The sequence below is a fragment of the Oncorhynchus clarkii genome, chromosome 5 (genome assembly GCF_045791955.1).
Source record: "Oncorhynchus clarkii lewisi isolate Uvic-CL-2024 chromosome 5, UVic_Ocla_1.0, whole genome shotgun sequence".
NCBI classification, from domain to species: Eukaryota; Metazoa; Chordata; class Actinopteri; order Salmoniformes; family Salmonidae; genus Oncorhynchus; species Oncorhynchus clarkii.
Genome location: NC_092151.1, coordinates 72,621,266 through 72,644,668, shown reverse-complemented (window position 1 = coordinate 72,644,668; position 23,403 = coordinate 72,621,266). Strand labels below are relative to the sequence as shown.

The 23,403-nt window shown below is 42.3% G+C and overlaps 3 protein-coding genes across 3 annotated transcripts in view; 1 reads left to right on the top strand and 2 right to left on the bottom strand.

Annotated features, from left to right (window-relative positions):
- The window catches only part of LOC139409358 (protein furry homolog-like), a 71,617-nt gene extending 66,954 nt beyond the window's left edge, over window positions 1-4,663 (top strand). Inside the window, exons 59-62 of the mRNA XM_071154396.1 lie at window positions 1,293-1,310; window positions 2,125-2,235; window positions 3,056-3,249; window positions 3,372-4,663. Coding sequence (XP_071010497.1) covers window positions 1,293-1,310; window positions 2,125-2,235; window positions 3,056-3,249; window positions 3,372-3,609 — 561 coding nt within the window. The 3' untranslated portion in view covers window positions 3,610-4,663. The remainder of the gene's footprint in view (window positions 1-1,292; window positions 1,311-2,124; window positions 2,236-3,055; window positions 3,250-3,371) is intronic.
- Window positions 4,664-6,258: 1,595 nt separating this feature from the next.
- On the bottom strand, window positions 6,259-8,094 carry LOC139410207 (zygote arrest 1). Its single transcript, XM_071155672.1, has 4 exons — window positions 7,420-8,094; window positions 6,655-6,747; window positions 6,500-6,574; window positions 6,259-6,407 (listed from the first exon to the last, which is right to left on the bottom strand). Exons 1-4 carry the CDS (start codon window positions 8,092-8,094, stop codon window positions 6,264-6,266), a joined length of 987 nt encoding a protein of 328 aa, XP_071011773.1. The 3' UTR covers window positions 6,259-6,263.
- Window positions 8,095-8,952: 858 nt separating this feature from the next.
- On the bottom strand, window positions 8,953-11,502 carry LOC139410206 (sodium/bile acid cotransporter 4-like). The gene is made up of 3 exons (XM_071155671.1): window positions 10,955-11,502; window positions 10,214-10,424; window positions 8,953-9,480 (listed from the first exon to the last, which is right to left on the bottom strand). Exons 1-3 carry the CDS (start codon window positions 11,500-11,502, stop codon window positions 8,953-8,955), a joined length of 1,287 nt encoding a protein of 428 aa, XP_071011772.1.
- Between the last annotated feature and the right edge of the window lie 11,901 nt (window positions 11,503-23,403).

Below are 23,403 nucleotides of genomic sequence, written 5' to 3'. Positions count from 1 at the left end.
CTCAGTAAAAGGCACATGACAGCTCACTTGGAGTTTGCCAAAAGGCAACAAGATTCTCTGGCCTGATTAAACCAAGATTGAAATCTTTGGCCTGAATGCCAAGCGTCACGTCTGGAGGAAACCTGGCACCATACCTATGGTGAAGCATGGTGGTGGCAGCATCATGCTGTGGGGATGTTTTTCAGTGACAGGGACTGGGAGACTAGTCAGGATTGAGGGAAAGATGAATGGAGCAAAGTACAGAGATCCTTGAAAACGTGCTCCAGAGCACTCAGGGACCTCAGACTGGGGCAAAGGTTCACCTTCGAACAGGACAACGCCCCGAAGCACACAGCGAAGATGACACAGGAGTGGCTTCAGGACAAGTCTTTGAATGTCCTTGAGTGGCCCAGCAAGAGCCCGGACTTGAACCCGATCAAACATCTCTGAAGAGACCTGAAAATAGCTGTGCAGCAACGCTCCCCATCCAACCTGACAGAGCTTGAAAGGATCTGCAGAGAAGAATGGGAGAAAATCCCCAAATACAGGTGTGCCAAGCTTGTAGTGTCATACCCAAAAAGACTCTAGGCTATAATTTCTGCAACAAAGTACTGCGTAAAGGGTCTGAATACTTATGGAAATGTCATATTTATTTGCTAAAATATTTTGTCTTAGTTTTTGCTTTGTCATTATGGGTTATTGTTTGTAGATTGAGGGGGGGGGGTAAAACAATTTAATCAATTTTAGAATATTTCTGAATACTTTCCGAATGCACTGTAGCTGATCTGAGGTCAGCCGGGTGCCTCAACTGCGTGGTCTCCCCCTGTCCCCTGAGATTTAGTATTCTGACCACACTGCTGGAGGTTATAGATGTCTGCTTGCTCCCCTCCCTCTCCCCCTTTCTTTCAGGTCAGAGGACATACTTGGCTGTGAAAGAGGAGCTATTCCAGACTAAAGCTCTGTTGTACTGTGACAAGCAGAGGAGCACATACTCATTCACCGTTCTCTTCTACATCACCCCCTCCCACTTCTTCCCATTCTCTTCTCTTCAGATTCTCTGTCCCCCTTCTCTCACTCTGTCTACATCCTTTGTTTTCTGTCTCTGTATTTCTACACTGCTTTGAAAACACTGACCAGCTGATGTGAGCTGTGTTCTCTAAGAACCATTGTTGGGACTGAGCCCCCCTGCCCTGAGAACAGGTGTTAGGATGGAGTGGTTGTTAGAGTTGCGATGTGAAAGCTCACTAATTCTTGATCTTTCTCTCTTCCTGTTTTTTTTTTTTTTTTTGTGACCTGCTCACCTTCTTGCTTAGCAAATGGAAAAACTAGCAGTAAGTGGTTCTCTATTCTAGACTCTAATATAATCATGATGTCCAGACAACACGCTTATCATCTCATCCCTCTCCATATGTACCTGCTGCCGTCGTCAACCAACAACGGCCTGGGCCCTCCCACACTGACTCCACCCATCTCTCATATAACGCTGCTACAGTCCCCATCTACCCAAATCATACTGTTTATCATCGTTATTTATGCATTACTTTTGGCTTCGCCTTTGACTGAATCATCTTATCAACTTCTTAACCACTCCCTCTTCACTTCTGATTTGACAGCAGATGTAAAATCTCTCAAAATCATTGTAGTAGTTGTGTACCTAATTTGAGAGGGGGATGTTGCCCTGGATTGAGAGGGCGAGAGAGATGTTTAGTCTACCTTCATTTTGCGTGCTTATTGCTCCATTCCCATATCTGTTCAAATTCCCATTTTCCTGGATTAGGAACAATGTTTGATAATTCCACATATTTGGTCAGTATATCTCTGTGCTTGGACATACTGTACCTTAACCATAGGGGGCCAGACAGACAAGTGGTGATGGTCGGTATATAACCCAGTCCTCCATGGCTAATGATGACAGCCTGTGGTTGGTTAATAGCTGGTTAATAGTGCTAGCTAGACCCTCACCTATGGCTCCGGGCCTCGTTAGGTCGTCCGGTCTCTGTAGGGACCATCGCTCCACTCCACACTGGGCCTCTTTAACCCTTTCATCTCCTCCCACTCTTGATAACCCAGGATATCCATCCGTCTGATCATGTGATCATTATGCCTGTGTGGGTGGTGTGTTGACCGTCTCTGGTCTTTCTGTAGGAGCTGGAGCTGTGTCGCAGGCTCTATAAGCTGCACTTCCAGCTGCTGCTGCTCTTCCAGGCTTACTGTAAGCTCATCAGTCGTGTGGACACCATTAAGAGAGAAGCAGAGGTGAGGCTGGGGGGGGGGGTTTACACCCAAACACTTTACTCGACAGGGTATGGGTAGTGGAACATTAAAGGTGGTTGGTTTTAGAAGAAGCTCTGGTAATAGGAATCAGTTTAGGTCATTTATTTAGATGACAAGCCTAAAAGAAACATTGTTAAGTCAGCCACTCAAGCATGCTTGTAGCCTTTCAGGTCATACCCTGTGTGTGAGGTCAACACAGGGATGGAGATGGTGGGTTGTTATTTTACTTTCCCTTCCCCAAAGAGCTCTTTAATTGGGCTTCAGGTTGGTTCAGGAAAGCATGAGAGACACGGAGGCCGCCTGCATTTCTCCCATCTTCCCTGACAGGGAAACCAGCAGTGACAATGCACACGCTAAATTAAACAAATTTATTATATATCACACACATGCGTTTTGGAATTTAAGATACTGTAACAGAAATAGTTGTTCTGTAAAGTCGTGAGCTGTTATTGTAAATGATTACTTACAAATGCGCCCTTAAGATTGAATGTTAACATTCTTAAAGATGCCTCTGTATATTCTCTTTTTCTATCTCTCTCACACACAATTTTTCAGACCAGACAGACAAGCACTGACACAGTGCCTGGATGTTCTGCTGAGGGCTAGCCCTGCTGTTTTATGGCTTTAATCTAATTAAATCCCTGAATGAGATTTGACTCTTTTCTCACATGCAGAGAGAGGGTCAGCTATTCCAGTTCCACGTCAATACTAACTGCATTGCTGCATAGACTTTGACGTACACAAACACACGTGAGATTATCTCTGCGGTTATCTGAACTTTGGGTGTGTGTGTGTCTCCAAGGTGACCAACATGTCAGAGGAGCTGGCCATCCTGGAGAGCTGTTTGAAGCAGGCGGAGTCTGGGGTTGATGGACAGGAGGATGTGGGTGTGTCTGATGCCTCCCAGACCAGCACTGAGACGGCCATCCAATCACTGATCGAGACCCTGAGGGCCAGAGACTTCGGCTCCGCCCTCACACAGGTCAAAACCTTCAGGTAAAGAAACAACGTACCCCACAGCTATTCCTCAATGTATAGACTACACAGGCTTGTCATGTGTCTAGTCCACAGTCCTGCATCTACTCTTAAACGTCAGTGCTGATGCCCCTCTCCACTAGGTCTCTGTGGCCTAACGACATCTTTGGGAACGAGTCAGACGACGCAGTCCAGACTCTACTGCACATCTACTTCCGTCAGCAGACGCTGGGCCAGACGGGCTGCCTGGCGGTGGTGGGACCCAGCAGGGACCTGTCCCAGGCCAACGGGCGCCTCATGGAGCTCAACCTGCAGATCAGAGAGGCTCTGAGCCAGGCCTGCCAGGCCCCCCAGACCACTGTGGTCAGCACTGGACTGTAAGGCTTCAGGCACAAAGCCTGGACTTGACTGGACTAGAGCAACCCCCCCGTACCACTCACAGTTCCCATCTGCTCTGGAGGCTGGGAAGGTGTGTCGGGAGGACAGAACAGACTCCACCTATAAGGGCTAAAGGATGTGTGGGAATAACTGACTCATATTAATATATATTACATATATCAAATACTTAAAGCTAATATCTGTTTTCCCAGAATAAGCCAATTTGCAAAATTCAGCTGCAATAAGTTGTGGTATGATGTGACTGGTGACGACTGGCCCGGGAGTGAGAAGGAGGGGTGGTAAGGGGCATGATGATGCTAAACTGGAAGCGTTTTGGCGGAAATTACCTGATGGGCCTCCCATATTGGCCAGTGGCCGCCTCAGGCCCTTTCAGGAGACTGGATGGGGCCTGGGGTTCGGTCAGGGAGACTGTGGTGTTGTGTTCTCATAGCAGTAGAGTTGGAGCATGAGAGACTAAGTCAGCCCGGAAGGATGTGTGTGTGGACAGGCTGTTCCTGTCAGGATTCAGAAACAAACACACAAAAAGTGTTCAAAAGCATGCTTGAAAGAGAGAAGCACTGCAAGAATATTTTTGACAAATGTACTATTTTTTATTAGAGCTAACATCCTAGGTTGTAAATGTAAGGATATTTAACATGTAATTGTAACCCTAGGGGAGCTGTTCCCCACAGGGACTGTAAAGAGATACATGTATCTGTTTATTGACTTGCATTGGAGATGAGCATCAGCTTCAACAGGTCTTCTAATGAAACTCACTCTGTAACCAAATAAGTAGCTGCCTGTAGAGACTTTAGGCTGTGTGGTGTATATATTGGATATTCTTGTATACACTCGCGCACACACATGCATATAATTGCACAGAAGTGGAGACTGGCTACAACTCATTATGAAAACATTAACTTATTTTACTCTGTATATATTTTAGAAAATGTATAGTGTAAAACCAGTATTATTTTTTTTCTTGTACTTTTGTGAAATGCACTGTTAATCTGAATTAGATGTATGAAGCTAATGCGAGAAGAGAACCCAGAGCAGATATTGAGTAAATAATGATCAGTGCCGCTATTATAATCCTGTCACACAAACTTTAAACATTTCCCAGACTGGCCTGCCTGGTGGGAGTCACGGTTCATGTGCTTAGGGGTGAGAGGAACTGGTTGAAGGCGCGAGCTGGTGTAGATTATGCTTCCTGTTGGACCAGCCCAGCCCATATGCATTCCTTCTCTCCACTGTGATCTCCATGTTGGCCCTGTACACCAGCACAGGTCACGCTAAAAAGCCTTATGAGGGGAAATTGAGGCCCGTGTTCGTCCATATTAGCGGATCCCAGCGGCGCACTGGTGATGTGCCATGGCCCTGTGCTCTGAGGGGAAACTGCTGCCATTAAAGCCGTGCTTTTGCTTCTGAAAAGGCACTGCTTGCTGCCTGCCGAATTGCAGGACATGAACTAGATGTCTGAAAGCGTTGCAGGAAACTTGTCATGGCACATTGTAAACGATCACTGTACTCATTCCTCACGGAGAACTTGTCTATTATTTACCTGGAAAATAGTCGTAGAGGTGCATTACTGGATAAGTTTTTCCTTTCATCTCACATACCAGCCTTCTCTCTGGATAAATAAAAACCTGATCATATGAATGTTGTTTTCAGACTTGTTAAGGTTAACTAGAGGGCTACACTGAGTAGTAAGTTGTACCGTAAAAGGCTACATTCAGTACGTTGGCAGCAGAGTTAAGATTGAGCCATGCTTCTGAGCTCCAGTAACCTCCCACTCCTCAGCAATGGGTTTATAATGGCTGGTAAGTCAGGCAAAAAGATCCTATACGCCTCTGACGTCACTAGTCACGTCTAGTTAGCTACCCTGGAAGCACAGCTTGTCAGTTCTCTACAAGAGACCATTGCTTGAATTTACAATCTCAGTTAATGGCAGATGTTGTACAAGTGTGCACCACTGACAGTCACATACATAGTGATTAGCATCTAAACACTGTACTTGTGTGCACATCTGTAGCCATGAAATGCTTTAAAAGGCTGATCATGGCTCAACACAGACACCCTGGACCAGAGGAACACCTATGCTGTTGACATGCCCTCCCAGGTGGTGAGGTTAGGAAATACATCCACCATGCTGACCCTCACGATGGTGGTAGGTGCCAGGACAAACTCCCTCAACATCACAAAGGAGCTGATTGTGGACAGTCAAGTTCACGGTCTGAAAAGTTTGGGCATGGGCCCTCAAGTCTAGCTTTACCTTAGTGCAGCCAGTCAAGATGCTTGGTATGGCCACCCATGATTTTAAAATTAGCAGGTGTCCACATTAATGTAGTGCTTCTTACTCAATTACCTTGCACATCGATGGGAAGGGCCTGTAAGCCTTTCACTGAGTATGTAGTCAATATTTCAAATCAGTTATCCTAGACACTGGTTGAGGAAGAAAGTCAGAGAAAGTAGACTGCTGGGTATTGCCATTTTTATTTAACATCAAGTAGTGTTTTCCTGCAATCTCATTCATAACGCAAATAAAGGCACCAGAAAATAAAAATCTCAAAAGTATTAGTCCGCTTCTCTGCACCGCAGGACTTAACATAGGCTGTGATGTGGGTGGGGGAGGGTGAAGGTTAATGTGCAGGTTCCTGCTAGATGATGTATTTGAAACTGAAGGTGAGGTCACAGGAGAGTCTCTTGCCCTTGCACCTGCCACACAGATCCTGTCTGTGAGGGCGTTTGGGGTCAACGTGGCGCGGGGTCACTTGGCACATGCAGCGTGCCTTGTTGCAAGTCTGTGGACATAGATAAGTGGAGGACCCAAGTCTTTAGTGTCATGGTTTGTATGTCAGTTTAACAATGTATGTACAGAAGCCTAGATTCTCACCTGACAGGTTATGTCCTCAACACGGTAGGGGTTGAAGGACTTCTGGCATGTTCTACAGAACTGCTTGAAGTAGACCTGAAAAAGACAAGACTTGATTAGAGGCACTACCAGATTAATAACATAGTACAGGGAGTGAATAGACCAGCATAGTATACCTTGCTCGTTCCATGGACGCACCAAACATATGCACTCTCCCAACGCAGGTTACAGTCTCTGCAGTGATAGTACCCATACTTCTGCTCCAAAAACTGGGAATTTTAGAAACACTTAAAGGGCCGTGTAGATTTATCCTGGCATGACGTTTTGATAGGTGTAAATCTCTCTAGGACAATGTGACTTAATATATTCACCCCCAAAATTAAACGCTAATTAGCTGCTAATGTGGCTAGCAAAGAATTACAAATGCCATGATCTGGACAAGACCGCTGAATTGAGGGAAAGGTAAGAATCTCTGGCTTAACTATCTAATGGTTGCTAAATGTAATTAATAAATTGGCTAAACTGCTTTAGAAATGTACAATTCTGAACTTTCTTGTGCAAGTTTTTTAAATTGAGACTATACTTGTTAGCAAAGGTGACAACTATAAATGACATGCAGGAGCTTGCAGAGATTTTTAGTTTTGCATGACGCCAACTTTTACGTAATTAGCATTTTCGAATTAGAAAAGAGCGACTATTGATAAATCTTGCCAATAGAGATTTACATGGTTATCTAAACGTCACGCCACGGTATGCTTACGTGAAACAGCATATATCTAAAAAGCCCTATGGGAAAAAGTCCAGTTTCCATATTGTTCCATCTAAACGTTGACAACGTTCTACACAGCTTCCACCTTTAAAATGAGTCATGTCAATCTAAAAAGTGGGTAGGTCTGTTACAGCCAAGTTGACTATTCTAAATGAGTGAGTTTGGAGCTAACCTGAAACCTCACGCGGGCCTTGACTTTCGAACCATCCTGGTTGGCTTTGACGCCCTCGGTCATAACTGATTGGTCAGTATTACTAGCTTTTGTATGTGGCCAAGTATTTTCGTCTTTTGCCTTTTCTGTTTTGTCCTCAGACTTCTCACCTTCATCCCTTTTCCTAATCTTAACGGTTTCAGGTGGGTCACCAGTCTGTGCTTGTCTCGACTCAATTTTGTCATATTCTAGAAAGGATGCAAGTCTCCTAGACGCGATAGGGGAGTAGACTGCCAGAGTGCGAGGGTAACGCACCCCTCCAACAGAACTCCCTGGACTACCGGGTGTCTGGGTCTCTTGTCTTCTCTTGCGCAAAGTGTCTCGCTTTCTGGCTATGAGGGTCCGTGGGCCGAGGGAACACTGCACAGAAACATCCTTCTTCGGATTGACCTGCACCGCGACGTCTTTGGTGTTTGCTTTCCGTAGCCTCGGATTAAGATTGGGGTTTATTTGGGATAAAAGGAATTTAAATTGCGCGCGATGGTGGTTATCAATGTACGCCTCTGTGTCTGCATAGTTGGCCAAATAATTTTTGTTTCTCCAGCCCGCACATTTTGGGTTTTGATACCTGCCAGAGTACGGGTTGTAAAATGAATATAAATAGTTGTCGATTGACTCATCTAAATATGTAGCCATTTTTGCTAAGCCAACTCGGGTTGTTTGGTTGACAAATTTAAATAGATTGACGACACACGATTTCATTAATTGTAATCAGGTGTGGCAGTCCTCCTAATTGGCCTCAAAAACCAATCACTCTGAAGCCGCAAATAACATGAAACTCACAAGATGACAGAATGCAGAAGTGTCAGTTGATTTTTTTGTTCATATCTATTTTAATATACATTGATAAACATATACACAGTGGTACATTTTACAGACAGTTTGTCATCGTACATATGGTGATATGGAGTAGTTATATTAGGCTCTGTTGAAGGATTGTACTGCATGATTTGTCTCTTCTTGAACTGAAACCATAGGCACCAAAAGAACCAAAAACAAGTGGACTTGAACACTTGCTTTGAATGCAAAATAATAATTGACAATGTTTGGTCATGTAGATCAGATGATCATGTTAGACTTTACAAGCAAGTGAGATGATGACACCTTTGTGAAACAATGTTGTACTGCATCTGTGATGTGAGAGGGGATGAATATAGAGATTATTTTTGATGATTTCCATTTTAACAGCCATTTTCTTTCATAAACAATATGTTGAAGTAAGCCCAGATATACTAGCATTTTTTACTTCAATTAACCTTTTCATATTTTTTCATGGTCATATGGCTTATGCTTGCTTCAATTATATTTAGTAACTTTCACTCCCCCCTAATCTTGAGTGTTATTTTCTGAGACTACACACACACAGGGTAGCTTCCCTGCAGTCAAAGATTGCTGACATGACAAGGATTTTTTGTAGAAATGCCATAAGCAGACCTGAATGTCATTATGTATGCACGACATCACCTACGGTGGGCCATCATTGTATCATGCACACTAAACAGGAGTAGCATCCGGACAAGGCTCTAACATGATGAGATTTGGGTCACTTGTGGTCACCGCCCCGTAAGAAGTGTCAAAGCCCATATCTTCATCTTCAAACCTATTATATCCAATATCCCCATTGTCCCCCAGTGGGTTTGTGTCTGGTTTGTGTAAAACCTCTTTCCTGTACATCCGGTAGGCCAGGATGAAGATGCCAGCCTCGGCTGCCTGGAAGAGGGCGTAGAGCAGAGGGAACATATACATGCCCCCCATCAGCTGTGGTGGGAAGGCCATCTTCAGGATGGCTGTGCAGAGCTGCACGTTCTGGCACCCGGTCTCTAGTGACACGGTCCTGCGGATGTTGGGCGGGAGATCGAAGAGGGTGGCCAGGCCGTAGCCTGCAGTGTAGCCACAGGCAGGCATCAGGACAGCTACCACGTAGACAGATGGAGGGATGGTGGCCAGCAGCTCTGGCCCCAACATGACCCCCGTCATGATGAACAGCATCACCAGGGTCACCAGCAGAGACCACAGGGACACCTGGGGAAACATACCCCATGGGGTCAACACAAGTTTTATGACAGGCCTTCTCTATATCCAGATTGTTTTAGGAAGGTGGAAAGGGAAGGAACAATGGACTAATTTTCAGGATATTCAAACAGAACCAATATTATAAAGGACCAAGGGAAAGCCACAAGTAAGCATGGTCCACTTAAATCTATCTGATTTCATGTATCCCTTCCCCTCTGTGGATTTCTCATCCAGTTCTATGATTCTGTCACACATCTCCTGCCTCTCCCTCTCCTGGTTGAGCTGTCTTTAGATGAGTTCATCTGAAGTGGAAGGGCTCTCCCTGACTCTACAGTGCATCTCTGCCTCCGATGTTACCTTTGTCTCAACAGAAAGCTAGACATAAAAAAAATTACACAATATGCACAATGTCACACTCTGATGACACACAGTCAAAAGGTACACAACTGACTATTATAAAAAATGTCATTTATTTTACTAGCCAAACTACCCCGTTTTAATAAAAAAATATATATACTATTTTTATCTTGTATTTTATTCTTAAATTCTTAAGGTGAGAATTAGAATGAGTTATGTAATTCTAAATTGTTTAGTATTGAAATATGAAGTAACACTAAGTTCATATAAAAAGTACTAAAGGAATGTAAAAAAAATAATTTAAAAAATACCACTTTGATCCAGTCACCCTGTATCCAAACCTTCTTCTATACCCCACCGTTATTTGAGACGGCCCCATAGTAACCTTTAAAACGATGTCGGCCGCCCGGTTGTAGCGGTATCGGAGCACGACCCCGAGGCCGATGGGTATGAGGGTGCTACAGAGGGTGAGGATGATCGCGCCGAACGGCATCAGGTTGACCACGGGGGTGTTGATCCAGGCGCGGCTGTATATCCACAGACACAGCGGCATCAGCACCAGTGCAAGGACCGTCGAGGAGATGGTCATGATAATGCTGGAGAGAGGAAGGTGAAAGACAACATCACATTAACTTAATTTCAGTCCCCAAACGTAAAAGCAGAGTAACCAGTAGCATACACGAATAGTATTTTAGAATGGTTGACGTTTAACGAATAGGCTAGTATAGGCCTAAGTGGTGGATCCTTATTTCCCCAAGCAATGGCACCATTTTCTGTATAATAAATAGCGATGTGTTTAAATCAATTCAAGATGTGCTGCTAAAACAATTTGGACCATAAGTCCCAACAGTATGCTGGAGATTCTGGAGATATGACCGTGCGTAAAATTCCATTCTAGGTCTCTTGCGTAAAATTCAACCAAAAGGACTATGCAGAAGATTCAAGTAATAGCGTACTTATTGTGCCTAAACTTCGAGTTATAGATATCTTGAATAAATCATTACAGATATAGTTTTCCATCTAAAAGTGGGCTATAAATTGTGATCGTTTTAGTTGAAGTGCATTTTATAGTCCACGTCAAAGGTGTGATAAATTCGTTTTGTTAGGTAGTGATTTCTTGAGTAACCTCAGATTCATCTCCCCGTTCACTAATAAGGACATGATGTTGGATAGGTTTCCTCCTGGACAGCAGCCACACAGTAGCACGGCCATAGCCGCCACGTCGTCGAGCGAGAATGCCAAAGCTAGCAGGAAGGCGACCAGGGGCATGATGACGAACTGACACACCAGCGCCAGCAGCACCCCGATGGGTCTGCGGATATGCTCCCCTAGCTGGCTAACGTCTACCGTACACCCTAGCCCCAGCATGGTGAAGCACAGGACAATCCCCACAAACACATTGATTCCGTGACTTAGCGGGGAATCCCAAAAGGCAACCACCAGGTGAGCGGGTTCCGTCGGCGGCAGCTTAGCCCGAAGCCCAGCAGCAAAGGCAGTACTGAGAGTGCTGGCTTTCAGAGAAACCGGGTTGTTCGTTACGCGTAATCCTGCCATGGCGAGTTCCTCCGAGAAGATTTCTGAGATTCGGGAGAGGGTGTCATTTATGGTGAAGTTGAGGAATTCTGTTTGGCCAGCAGTTGGGACAGCCGTGACCACCACGCTTGAGTTCTCCATCGCGTTACCAGTGGACAGAAGCTCTTCACAGTCTGTGTCCCACTGAAGGTGCCAGTGCGTAAACTGTGGTCCCCTAGCGGTGCATTGTCATCTTTCGCTGTCACCAATGACAGAGAATGGAACTCGAGGCTCAAGTGGTTAGAGAATGTGTTGGCATCAGGGCATTGCGTTGTGTTTTAAACACAGACCCACCTAGTGACGGTCAGGGGCCACGGATTGGCTCCCATCAGCTGACAGATGGGAGTCTGCTCATCGTCTGTGGGGAATTGATATCAGGGATGATGGACTCGTGCAGGCTTTTATCATGAGCTCGTGCAACGGAGAAACCACATCTATTTATATTATAGGCAACTGTAGCCTGCACATGCTAATCATATTACTAAATATTTTCTTTAAAATATTTTAATTAACATTTATTGTTGAAAGTCCTCATCATTTTACTTTCAACAATAAATTCATAATTTGAATAAGTGAGACTTGTAGTTTGCTGTGACAAGCGCATAGCAGAGTAACTGTTAAAATGTTGAGGTTGAGTAGGACAACATAAAGGGAAACTGTGACGCTCTTCATATTCGTTTGTTGACTGTAAGAATGCGCGGGCACGTTTCTGTTCTTCCCTGTGTGTGCTATTTCCAGTGGCGACCCGTCATTAATTTTAGGAAAAAAATAATAATAATAATATTCTTTTTGGGGGGGGTTGCCTGTTTTTCTTGTTATTTTGGCATTAATACGTGTCACATATTAATGTGCAAACAATGTAAAAATACAAATAAAAAACAACAACATGTAATTGAGTTAATAAAGCCGAGGTGTTTCAGCCTAGCTCAGTGCTTTCTGTGGTGGTGGGGCTGGCCAGCAGAAAATACAGAGTGTTGCACCTGATTGGCTCAGGTTTCTGTCACACATGTGACAGTATGTCACCCCATTGTCTTAAGGTTAGACCTCGAAAATGGGTTCTGCCATAGAGTTATATTAGAAGTGCCCATCCAAGAAGGCTCAAGGTCATTGGCCACAGATGACATCAAATCACGTTATATCTACTGTAGCTTTGATTGGACTGATCATGTCAACATCATCCTTTCAAAATCTTAGCTAGCAAGCTAGCAGTAATCACCATGAATCAAGTTGACAATCTACTGGCAAATCATTTTCAATCTTTGTCATATGAAGAGAAATTAGAGATAAAACGTCTTAGTGCTCATCAGCCATTGGACAGAAACATTACACAACAAGTTCAAATCGCAAATTCAACAATGAGTGGTTTGGAATTCATCAGTGGCTAACTGTGAGATCAAGACAACTGGGAACTTGGGAAAAACGAGCTACGACTGGGAAAATAAAGCTTTGAACTGTCATTCAGCTCGTCCTTGGAAGTCCAGCATCCACCTTTCTCTTTGATGACAAAATTTGCCCACGAAGGACGGCCGCGTCACTTTCCTGTCCAAGCACATTACAACAATGTGAGTCCAAAAATGTCTTCTGCTGCTTCATAAATTATGTAGGATGCCAGAGAGATATGTATACTGTAGCTAAGAAAGTAATACTACGTGTATGTTGTGTAGTAAGCTGTTTGTAGCCCATGTGTCTCACCCTAATAATTTGGTCTATTTTCAGGTGTGTGCTTGTTTGCATACTTTTTTTGTACAGCTTTGACAGAGCTTCTGAAAGTGGTACACTGTAAGAACGGCCAATGAAAGTCATAAGGGGCATAGTTTATATTAATTAAATTAAATCTCAACCATAAATGTTAGAACTGTACAGTTCTTCCCATGCAAGCCGACATTCCAAAGTAGCCACCTTGAGCTATAGTGTAGCGGGGTGAACAGGCAATGGCTCGGGTGGTTGTTGTCCTTGATGATCTTTTTGGCCTTCCTGTGACATCGGGTGGTGTAGGAGTCCTGGAGGGCAGGTAGTTTGCCCCCGGTGATGCATTTTGCAGACGTCACTACCCTCTGGAGAGCCTTATGGTTGTGGGCAGAGCAGTTGCCATACCAGGCGGTGATACAGCCCGACAGGATGCTCTCAATTGTGCATCTGTAAAGGTTTGTGAGTGTTTTTGGTGACAAGCCAAATTTCTTCAGCCTCCTGAGGTTGAAGAGGCGCTGCTGCACCTTCTTTACCACGCTGTCTGTGTGGGTGGACCATTTCAGTTTGTCCATGATGTGTACGCTGAGGAACTTCAAACTTTCCACCTTCACTATTGTTCCGTCGATGTGGATAGGGGCGTGCTCCCTCTGCTGTTTCCTGAAGTCCATGATCATCTCCTTTGTTTTGTTGACATTGAGTGTGAGGTTATTTTCCTGACACCACGCTCCGAGGGCCCTCACCTCCTCCCTGTAGGCCGTCTTGCCGTTGTTGGTAATCAATCAAGGTAATCACTGTAGTGTCATCTGCAAACTTGATGATTGAGCTGGAAGCGTGCATGGCGTGCAGTCATGGGTGAACAGGGAATACAGGAAAGGGCTGAGAACGCACCCTTGTGGGGCCCCAGTGTGTAGGATCAGCGGGGTGGAGATGTTGTTTCCTACCCTCACCACCTTGGGGCGGCCCATCAGGAAGTCCAGGACCCAGTTGCACAGGGTGGGGTCGAGACCCAGGGTCTCGAGCTTAATGATGAGTTTGGAGGGTACTATGGTGTTAAATGCTGAGCTGTAGTCGATGAACAGCATTCTTACATAGGTATTCCTCTTTTCCAGATGGGTTAGGGCAGTGTGATTGCGATTGCATCGTCTGTGGACCTATTGGGGCGGTAAGCAAATTGGAGTGGGTCTAGGGTGTAAGGTAGGGGGGAGGTGATATGGTCCTTGACTAATCTCTCAAAGCACTTCATGATGACGGAAGTGAGTGCTCCGGGGTGATAGTAATTTATCTCAGTTACCTTAGCTTTCTTGGGAACAGAAACAATGGTGTGTGGGAACAGCAGACTGGGATAAGGATTGATTGAATTTGTCCATAAACACACCAGCCAGCTGGTCTGCGCATGCTCTGAGGATGCGGCTGGGGATGCCGTCTGGGACGGCAGCCTTGCGAGGGTTAACACGTTTAAATGTTTTACTAACATTGGCTGCAGTAAAGCAGAGCCCACATGTTTTGGTAGCGGGCCGTGTCGGTGGCACTGTATTGTCCTCAAAGCGAGCAAAGAAGTTGTTTAGTTTGTCTGGGAGCAAGTCCGTGATTGACTGTAGACCCTGCCACATACCTCTCATGTCTGAGCCGTTGAATTGCGACGGCGTATTCATCAATGTTATTGTCCGACGTTATGCGGAACACATCCCAGTCAACGTGATCGAAGCAATCTTGAAGCGTGGAATCTGATTGGTCGGACCAGCGTTGAACAGACCTGAGCACGGGTGTTTCCTGTTTTAGTTTCTGTCTATAGGCTGGGAGCAACTAAATGGAGTCGTGGTATGGCTTTCAGTCGAATAGAGGAGTTCATAGGCTTTCCCAGAGGGTCCGTGCTATTTCAGGATCTTTGGGATGTCCGTTCCTCAATCAAGTATAAATGTAAAATGGTTAGGTTTAGTGTTAGTTAAGGTTTAGGGTTCAGGATAGGGACGTCCCAAGGAATCCGGATAGCAATGACCGTTCATAGAGTGAGAGATGGGCACAGTATTTGAGAGCTCGGCGGTGACACAGATGTTGTTGTTATTATTATTATTTATTTTTTTACAAGCAGCAGACGCGATTTTCAAGTGTCTGTCCCAGATTGTCTCTAAGGAAACTATGTAAAGAATTACCAAGATGTCCTTGATCCAATTGAGTAGAAAGTAGGCTATATTTAAGTTGTGATATCGTTAGGAAATATTTAGGTCTACTGTGTTAAGGCAAATTTGGTTAATTTTTAAAAACTTTTTCTTGATTACGAGTTGATAACGTATTGTCAAAAGCACATAGGCAATATTATTTATTGTGTCGATAGGGGAGTAGGCTAGTGTACAATAATAACGTAATTGTCACTAGGCCTACACATTCACTCTCAAACTGAATTGAATGGGGGATGTATAACTACTTTTCACTGAAGAAGGAATGAGGTATGACATACAACTTTGATCGAAGACCTTAAAATCATACCTGACAAGACCAATGAAATCATAATGGTATCCTAATATAGTGTGGATACAGGAATAGCCTATTCTACAATAATGTAACTGTATGTGCTTGTATTATTTATCTAATTGATAAATTAAACTGGAAATGTGGCTGGGTAGGCTACTTCCATTCAGTGAATACTGAATGTCTTGCTACTTCATTCAATGATTACGGTATTGTACAAGGTAGATACAGGAGTAGCCTATAGTCTACAATAATAATGTTATTGAATGTGCTATAGTATAATTTATTTCATTGATGAATTAAATTGTAAATGGGGATGGGTAGGCTACTTTATTCAGTGAATACTGAATGTGTTGCTATATCTGGGAGTATGTTAATAAAGGCTTTTCAGTTGTTGAACTATGGCAAGGTCGAACACATTTTTTAAATCTATCTTTCTTTTAGTCAAGAAGTGATGAGCCAGAGCAACCAATCAGCATCACTGTTGCTGTTCTACCCACCACCCACACTGCTCTCCTTCCACAAGCAACCACATCCTCTTCTCCTATTCAATGAATTTGCCGCCACACTGAAAAGGACTGTACATACATACCTCTGTGCCCATCCCATTGCAACATTATCCATCCAAGACCTAAAATGTTAGAAATGTTAACAAGATGCTACAGTCGTGTGTGTGTGTGTGTGTGTGTGTGTGGAGATGGAGTTCCATGAAAAGACATGAGGAGATGGCAAAAGAGATGTTTGAGAACATAATTAAATGGTGTAAACTTAACAGGCTAAACTTGTTGAGTACACTCTTTGAGAAAGGGGTTCCAACAGGGTTCTTTGGCTGTCACCAAAGGAGAACACTTTTTAGTTCCAGGTAGAAGTATTTTTGGATCCATGTAGAACCCTCTGTGGAATGGAGCTGCTGTCTTTACTTTCATTAGTCTGATGACTGTTATTTATATAATCAACTAACTATGTCTAATTGTTACCCAATTTAATGCGGCACCACGAGAGTGGTTGTTTAAAGAGTTACCCAAATTAAACTCTAAAGGTATTTAACTATCACATCTATAAAACAGTCAACGTATTAATCAGAACCTCATATCATCATTCTGAACAGTCATATCCTCCTGCATCTGCAAAAACCTCAGCCTTACTTATGAGTCAGTACTACACAAATTGGTTTAATTATTTATTTACTCGCTAACTAAATGATAACACAGAATAAACATATACACTTAATACGTTAGAAAAGGCAGTGGTGTAAAGTACTTAAGTAAAAATACTTTAAAGTACTACTTAACCCTTTCATGCGTGAGTTCCAAATATGTCTAACGGTCGCCCCCAGCATGTGTTTTTTATGCACGTGATGTTACAATGTTCTCTCCATTCCAGAATGTGATTGTTACGCAACAGTACATTTAATCCGCGCTGCCCTCAAACCAAGGCAAGCAGCCTGTTTTTATTTATAGGCTGATTTCAATTTGTCAATTTCAAATTATTTTCTAACAAGTTTTTTATTTTCTAAGAACAGATTGAATTGAGGTGTGTTCCGCCTCATTCATTCACATAAAAGTAGTCATTTTTACTTTTGCGGACCAATTCATTTTTTTGACATTACTGACCCGGACAAAATTACCTCAAATCTTCCCAATTGTTAGTGCAGTTCAAGTCTGCAGACGTTTGCTCATCTCCCGTCCTGCACACACATGTTCACATTTCCCGTCTGTTGCCTGCATCGCAGTCATAGTTGTTTTCATTACCAATAATAACTTTGGAGATGTTTGTTTCTATCAAAGTAAGTGCCTTATTACGTTAGTTTCTGCTTGTCAGTTATGTCGTTTATCTCCTGTAGCATAATATTTGTGTATATTCCTTATAACCGCGGACAAGCAAGGTAACGTTACTCATTTCATAACCTTTATGGTGTTATACTCAATGCTAGGTAGCTAGTACATTCTTCTATTAGCTCTGGAAAACAATGCTAATTGCGTCAGAAGTATTAGCATGTGTTGTATTTTGAAGCTACCCTGGCCTTATGACTCCCAAGTGGCGCAGCTGTAAGGAACAGCGTCTCAGTGTTATACCGTTTCTACTGTAGCTCACTGTGTATGGAGCATAATATATTTGTATATATTCCTCATAACCACGGACACGCGAGCTAACGTTACCAATTTAATAACTTTTATTGTGTTATAGTCAATCGTGCTTATGTAGATTCTACATTCTTCTATTAGCTCTGTAAAACAATGTTAAATGCTAATCAGAGAAGTATTGGCTTGTTGTATTTTGAAACTACCCTGATTTAAAAAAAAAAATATATATATATATATATATATATATAAATATATATCTTCTTATACCACTTGCTCATTTTCTGAGTGCATTCCACAAAGCTGTTTATCCTGTCCGCCTTATCCACTGCCCCAATTTTGAGCTTATAGTCAAGCACGCAGTCTGGTTTGATTTTTCTCTCTCCTGTTAGGTGGTCCACCTTCCCTTTGGCCGACATGGTTGCTGTATGGACAGTGGAAAGGACATGGATGTCTCGTTTGTCATGCCACTTTACTGCCAGCTGTTTACATTTCTTATTTTGTATAACGGGTCATTTAGGATGGCAGTAGCATTGTTGATGAAATGCTGTCTTGGGAAAATAGGGTGACAAAGAAGGGAGTTGCAAACATAGGATCTGTGCTCCAGTATTCTATTAGGGAGTTCTTCTTTACTATCCCCATGAGAAGGACTGTCACCAGGAAGGTATACATTTCACTAATTGTGGTTGTCCGCCCCACTCCTGACTCTCTCTTCTCTTGTCGCTCCAAGGCATAGCGATTGGTCTCTGCTATGTCTCCCACCAGCTCCTCTGTCAGAAAGAACTTGAAGCACTCTGCCTCAGATGGAAATGGCAAGGGGCGTTGCACTCCAGACTGGGACTCATCAAAGCAAACAGCAGGGCCAGGAGGGGTGAAATGGCTGGCGGCCATCCAGCTACCACAGAACTCCTGTACTTCATCCATTGTCGGTCTGCCTCCATCAGCATCTTCAAAAGGAACTGGGACTTTGTCAGTGGTCAAGGGGTCCTCAGATTCAGGGTTCTCAATGGCTGGGGGGCAGCTCTTCACTGTCAGAATCTGATTCCAGATTTTCAGACTCATTGTCAGATTTTTTTTTAATCTCCAGAATTTCCGCATTTGAAAGACATTGCTAATGCTACAGTTTAGCTCACTAGCTACATACATAAACAACAACACTGAATGGCTCAGAGTGGGAGTGAGAGGTTACGTGATTGACTGCCTGCACTCGCCATTTATATCAAATCATTATCAGAAAATGTTTTGTGTGGTAATTATTTATATATTTACTGTATTATTCTCATGTTTTTCAATTACCTGTGGTAAATCATGCATTCCGATTCTTGCATAGATTGTAATGGGCACATAGTGTGTGCGTAAAATACTTTTTTGAAGGTTGTACTGATTATGATGTGCTAAGCTAATTCCAGCTATGTGTGTGGAGCCATGTTTGTTGACATACAATGCATTCTGGGTTTCACGTAATCGTCTGTCGCACCAAAGATGCTATAACAAAATGAGGTGAGTAAGCGTTCACTCATTTTTTGAGAACTTCAGGAAGTGAATGGTGGGATGTGAACGATGGTAGACAACACACCCCTTCAAAATGCATCTTGACCAAACTCATCTTGTCTTCTCTTATTATCTTTGGTTTCTGTGAGGGGGTAAAAAGCATGGCTGCACGCTGAAACTAATCATCGTCGGATTACTTTCGATTTCTAGAAAGTGTTTTACTCAATTAATTTGATCAACGGTGAGCTCACCTGTGATGTGATTAATTATACATAGTAATTGCTATTAGCTAATTCATATTGTAGTTTATGTCAGCCGAGAGTTAGAAAATATGACCAGTTAGTGCTAGGACAAATGTAGCCTACATTTTTCCGGTTAGGATGATTGTGTTATGCTTGTGTTTGTGTAAATAATTTCTGAAAAACGTGTGGCCAGCTCAAATGCTGATTGTTGCATCATTCGAAACTGGCCGTTCTAAATAAGCGTTCTGGGACCACTGTAGAACGATCACACCCGTGTGATGGTACGTGTGAAAGGGTTAAGTCGTTTTTGGGGTACCTGTACTTTACTTTACTATATATATTTTTGACACCTTTTACTTTGCTACATTTCTAAAGAAAATATTGTACTTTTTACTCCATAGATTTTCCCTGACAACCCAAAGTACTGGTTACATTTTGAATGCTTAGCAGGACAGGACCATTGTGAAATTCACTTAATTATTAAGAGAACACGTGGTTATCTCTACTGCCTATGGTCTGGCAGACTCATTAAACACAAATGCATCTTTTGTAAATAATGTCTTGAGTGTTGGAGTGTGCCCCTGGCTAGCCGTAAAAATATTTAACAAGAAAATGGTGCAGTCTGCTTTGCTTAATATAAGGAATTTGAAATGATTTATACTTTTATTTGTGTTACTTAAGTATATGTTAGCGATTACATTTACTTTCGAAACTTAAGTATATTTAAAACCAAATACTTTTACTCAAGTAGTATTTTACTGGGTGACTTTCACTTTTACTTGAGTTACCTTAATAGAAAGTATCTATACTTTTACTCAAGTATGACAATTGGGTACTTTTTCCACCACTGGAAACAGGTCCCTAGTGGACTGACACAATATGGCGGCTTTTTACCAAAAGAAAAAGAGAGAGGGACAGAGACACAATACTTTGGTACATTTAGAAACTACTCTCACAGTAATCATATACTTTGCACACAAACCGCTGCCTGTTAGGAATAAGAAACCATGAATGTATTTACGTGTAAATCCCTTGGTTCTTCGTGGATTTTTGGTAGAACCAGGCCTTCTTAGAAAGGGTGTTTGGGCCTTTTCGCGGCACGCTTGTAATGCTCTGATTGTCCAAAAGGGGTCCCCACCTGTCTCTTCTAATGTTGCTCTCCTCTGCCGTCGCCCGCCATCCGACGACCCGTCGTGTAGTCCTGGACAGAACTACAGAGCTCACTCTGCTTCCACTCGCTCTGGAAGTTTGATTCTTTGAAGATAGGCTAGAATGGTTCCCATTGTATACCAGGTGACTACCTCACAAAGCTAGTTGAGAGAATGCCAAGAGTGTGCAAAGCTGTCATCAAGGGAAAGGGTGGCTACTTTGAAGAATCTAAAATATAAAATATGTTTTGATTTGTTTAACACTTTTTTGGTTACTACATGATTCCATATGTGTTATTTCATAGTTTTAATGTCTTCACTATTCTACAATGTAGAAAATCGTACAAATAAAGAAAAACCCTTGAATGAGTGGGTGTTCTCAATCTTTTGACCAGTATTGTAGATACTTTACATACATTTACATTACATTTACAGCTAATCAGCCGTTCCAGTGATTGTCTGGGAGGTGACTTCATCGTCTCTACCTTGTATTGAGATTTCAGAGTTCAAACCACTTTAGACGTGATTTGGAAATTAGCTGACTTTGTGATCTGTAAGGTAAGTAACATTTAATGTTATATTATATTTTACCCTGATGCATGTTTATTCATAAAAAGCAGAATAAATAAATAACATTAATCGCAATGGTTAGTTTATGCAAATGAATATGAAAACAAAAGCTTATTAATAAGACTACATTTAGCCTAATTGGTAACAAATATAATGTGGGGAAAAGTCAGGATATTGTTTGTCAAATCCAGATTAAATATAGGTCTTCATGTGTATCAAATCTGTAGGCGATTGTGGGCTAAATCAATGACAAACAGCTGAAATGTTCAGGCTTCATCAACAGGCTGGGTGTTTTCAGTTCCGTTTAGGCTAAAGTTATGTGTAAGAATGCAACTGAAATGAATAGCCTGATTCAATGGAATTCTCCTGAATTAAAAACATTTTTATCTGTTAGATTTACCATCTGCAGACCAAACAATTTAAGGGTGGTGGTGTTGCTGTGTACGTAAAAGACACGTTCTAGGTGGTCGTTCTGACTTCTGTTACTAAACCTAAGCAATTTGAATATCTGTCTTTGAACCTTGGCTCATCTTTAAATATTGTTGAATCTTGTTGTTATACCTAGATCTGTTACTGCTGGCTCTCTGACTTGAATTTTCAAATTATTCTCACAGCATGTCAACTCTTGAGTTTGTCTTGATGGGTGATCTGAATCAGGATTGATTAACATCTAGTTCTGATCAACTCAAAATTCTATGCAATACCTATAATCTCACTCAGATTGACAACAGTGTAACTAGGTTAAATATAAAGTATACTCTGGAATCCTCTTTGGTTTGATCTTAACCAATACACCTCATCATTTTAATGTTTCTGGTATTTTTGCAAATTACATAAGTGATCACTGTGCTATTTCCTGTGTGAGAGATGGTGCAATTCCTAAGCGATCTCCATGTGTCATTACAAAAAGAAACTGGAATTTGAATATTCCTTTTCTTATTTCCAAAACGCATTCCAGGATTTATGCAATAGGCATGCCCCTTTCAAAAAGTTTAGGATTAAGGGTAGAGAGAACCCTTGGTTTACAGATTAGTTTACTAAAATCATAAGAGAACGAAATGCTATGGTGGGCTAAAGCAAGAAGGTCTGGTTCGGAGGATGATTGGATGGCTTTTAAACGTCTTTGAAATCTGGGCGTGGCTATGAACCAAAAACTAAAAGCAGACCACTACCTTAAATCTACTTCGGATAAGGTTTGGAGTGCATAAAAGATACACAGTTTCCCAAACAATTGTTGGTAGACACCGATTGTAACTGAGAGAACCTCTAATCTGAAAGTCTTAAATCAGCATTTTCTAGATGCAGGCAGTTTATTTGAAGTTTATGTTTATGCATATGCATATATATATATATATATCTCAATGAGAAAAACCTGTATAAATAAATGTTGAATAAAAATATTAAATAATAAGCTCCGGACAACAAACACAATTGCGTTTTATCAATGGCAATTTGAATACACAGATCGACATGCATGACAGCATGTTCCAGTTCCCACCAATATCCAGCAACTTCGCACAGCCATTGAAGAGGAGTGGGAGAACATTCCACTGCATGAGGCAAATGGTGGTCACACCAGATACTGACTGGTTTTCTGATCCACACCCATACCTTTTTTAAAGATATCTGTGACCAACAGATGCATATCTGTATTCCCAGTCATGTGAAATCCATATATTAGAGGCTAAGGAATGTATTTAAATGGACTGATTTCCATATGTGAAATGTAACTCAGTAAAATTGCATTTATATATATGTTGCATTTATATTTTTGTTCAGTGTATAGTGATGTATACCTGGAGGTAATCAGACCTCTGAAATGAAAATGGATATAAATTCTTATTTACAATGACGGCCTAACCCAGACGACGCTGGGCCAATTGTGCGCCGCCCTATGGGACTCCCAATCACGGCCAGTTATGATACAGTCTGGAATCAAACCAGGGTCTGTAGTGACACCTCTAGCACTGAGATGCAGTGCCTTAGACCTCTGCGCCACTCGTGATGTATTTCATTGCGCCATACGTCATCTTCACGGAGTCTTGCCCAGCTACTGAATCGACAAGTGTAGTGTTTGTAATGCAAGATGGAGAGCCTGTCTCTTGTCAAAGAGATTGCAAAATGACCTTTTCATACGAGACAGGATAAATATATTGTTTCAGGTGATAATAAAACATGTTTTGTTTAGTTACTTTTTCCTCCACTTGTTTCTCTAACTTTATTGCAAGTCTAGATAGTTTGCACTGCAGAGCAGCTATCTAGCTAAAAGTTAGACTAGGTTGAAGATACCTTTTGTAGCTAGCAACCTCCACCTAA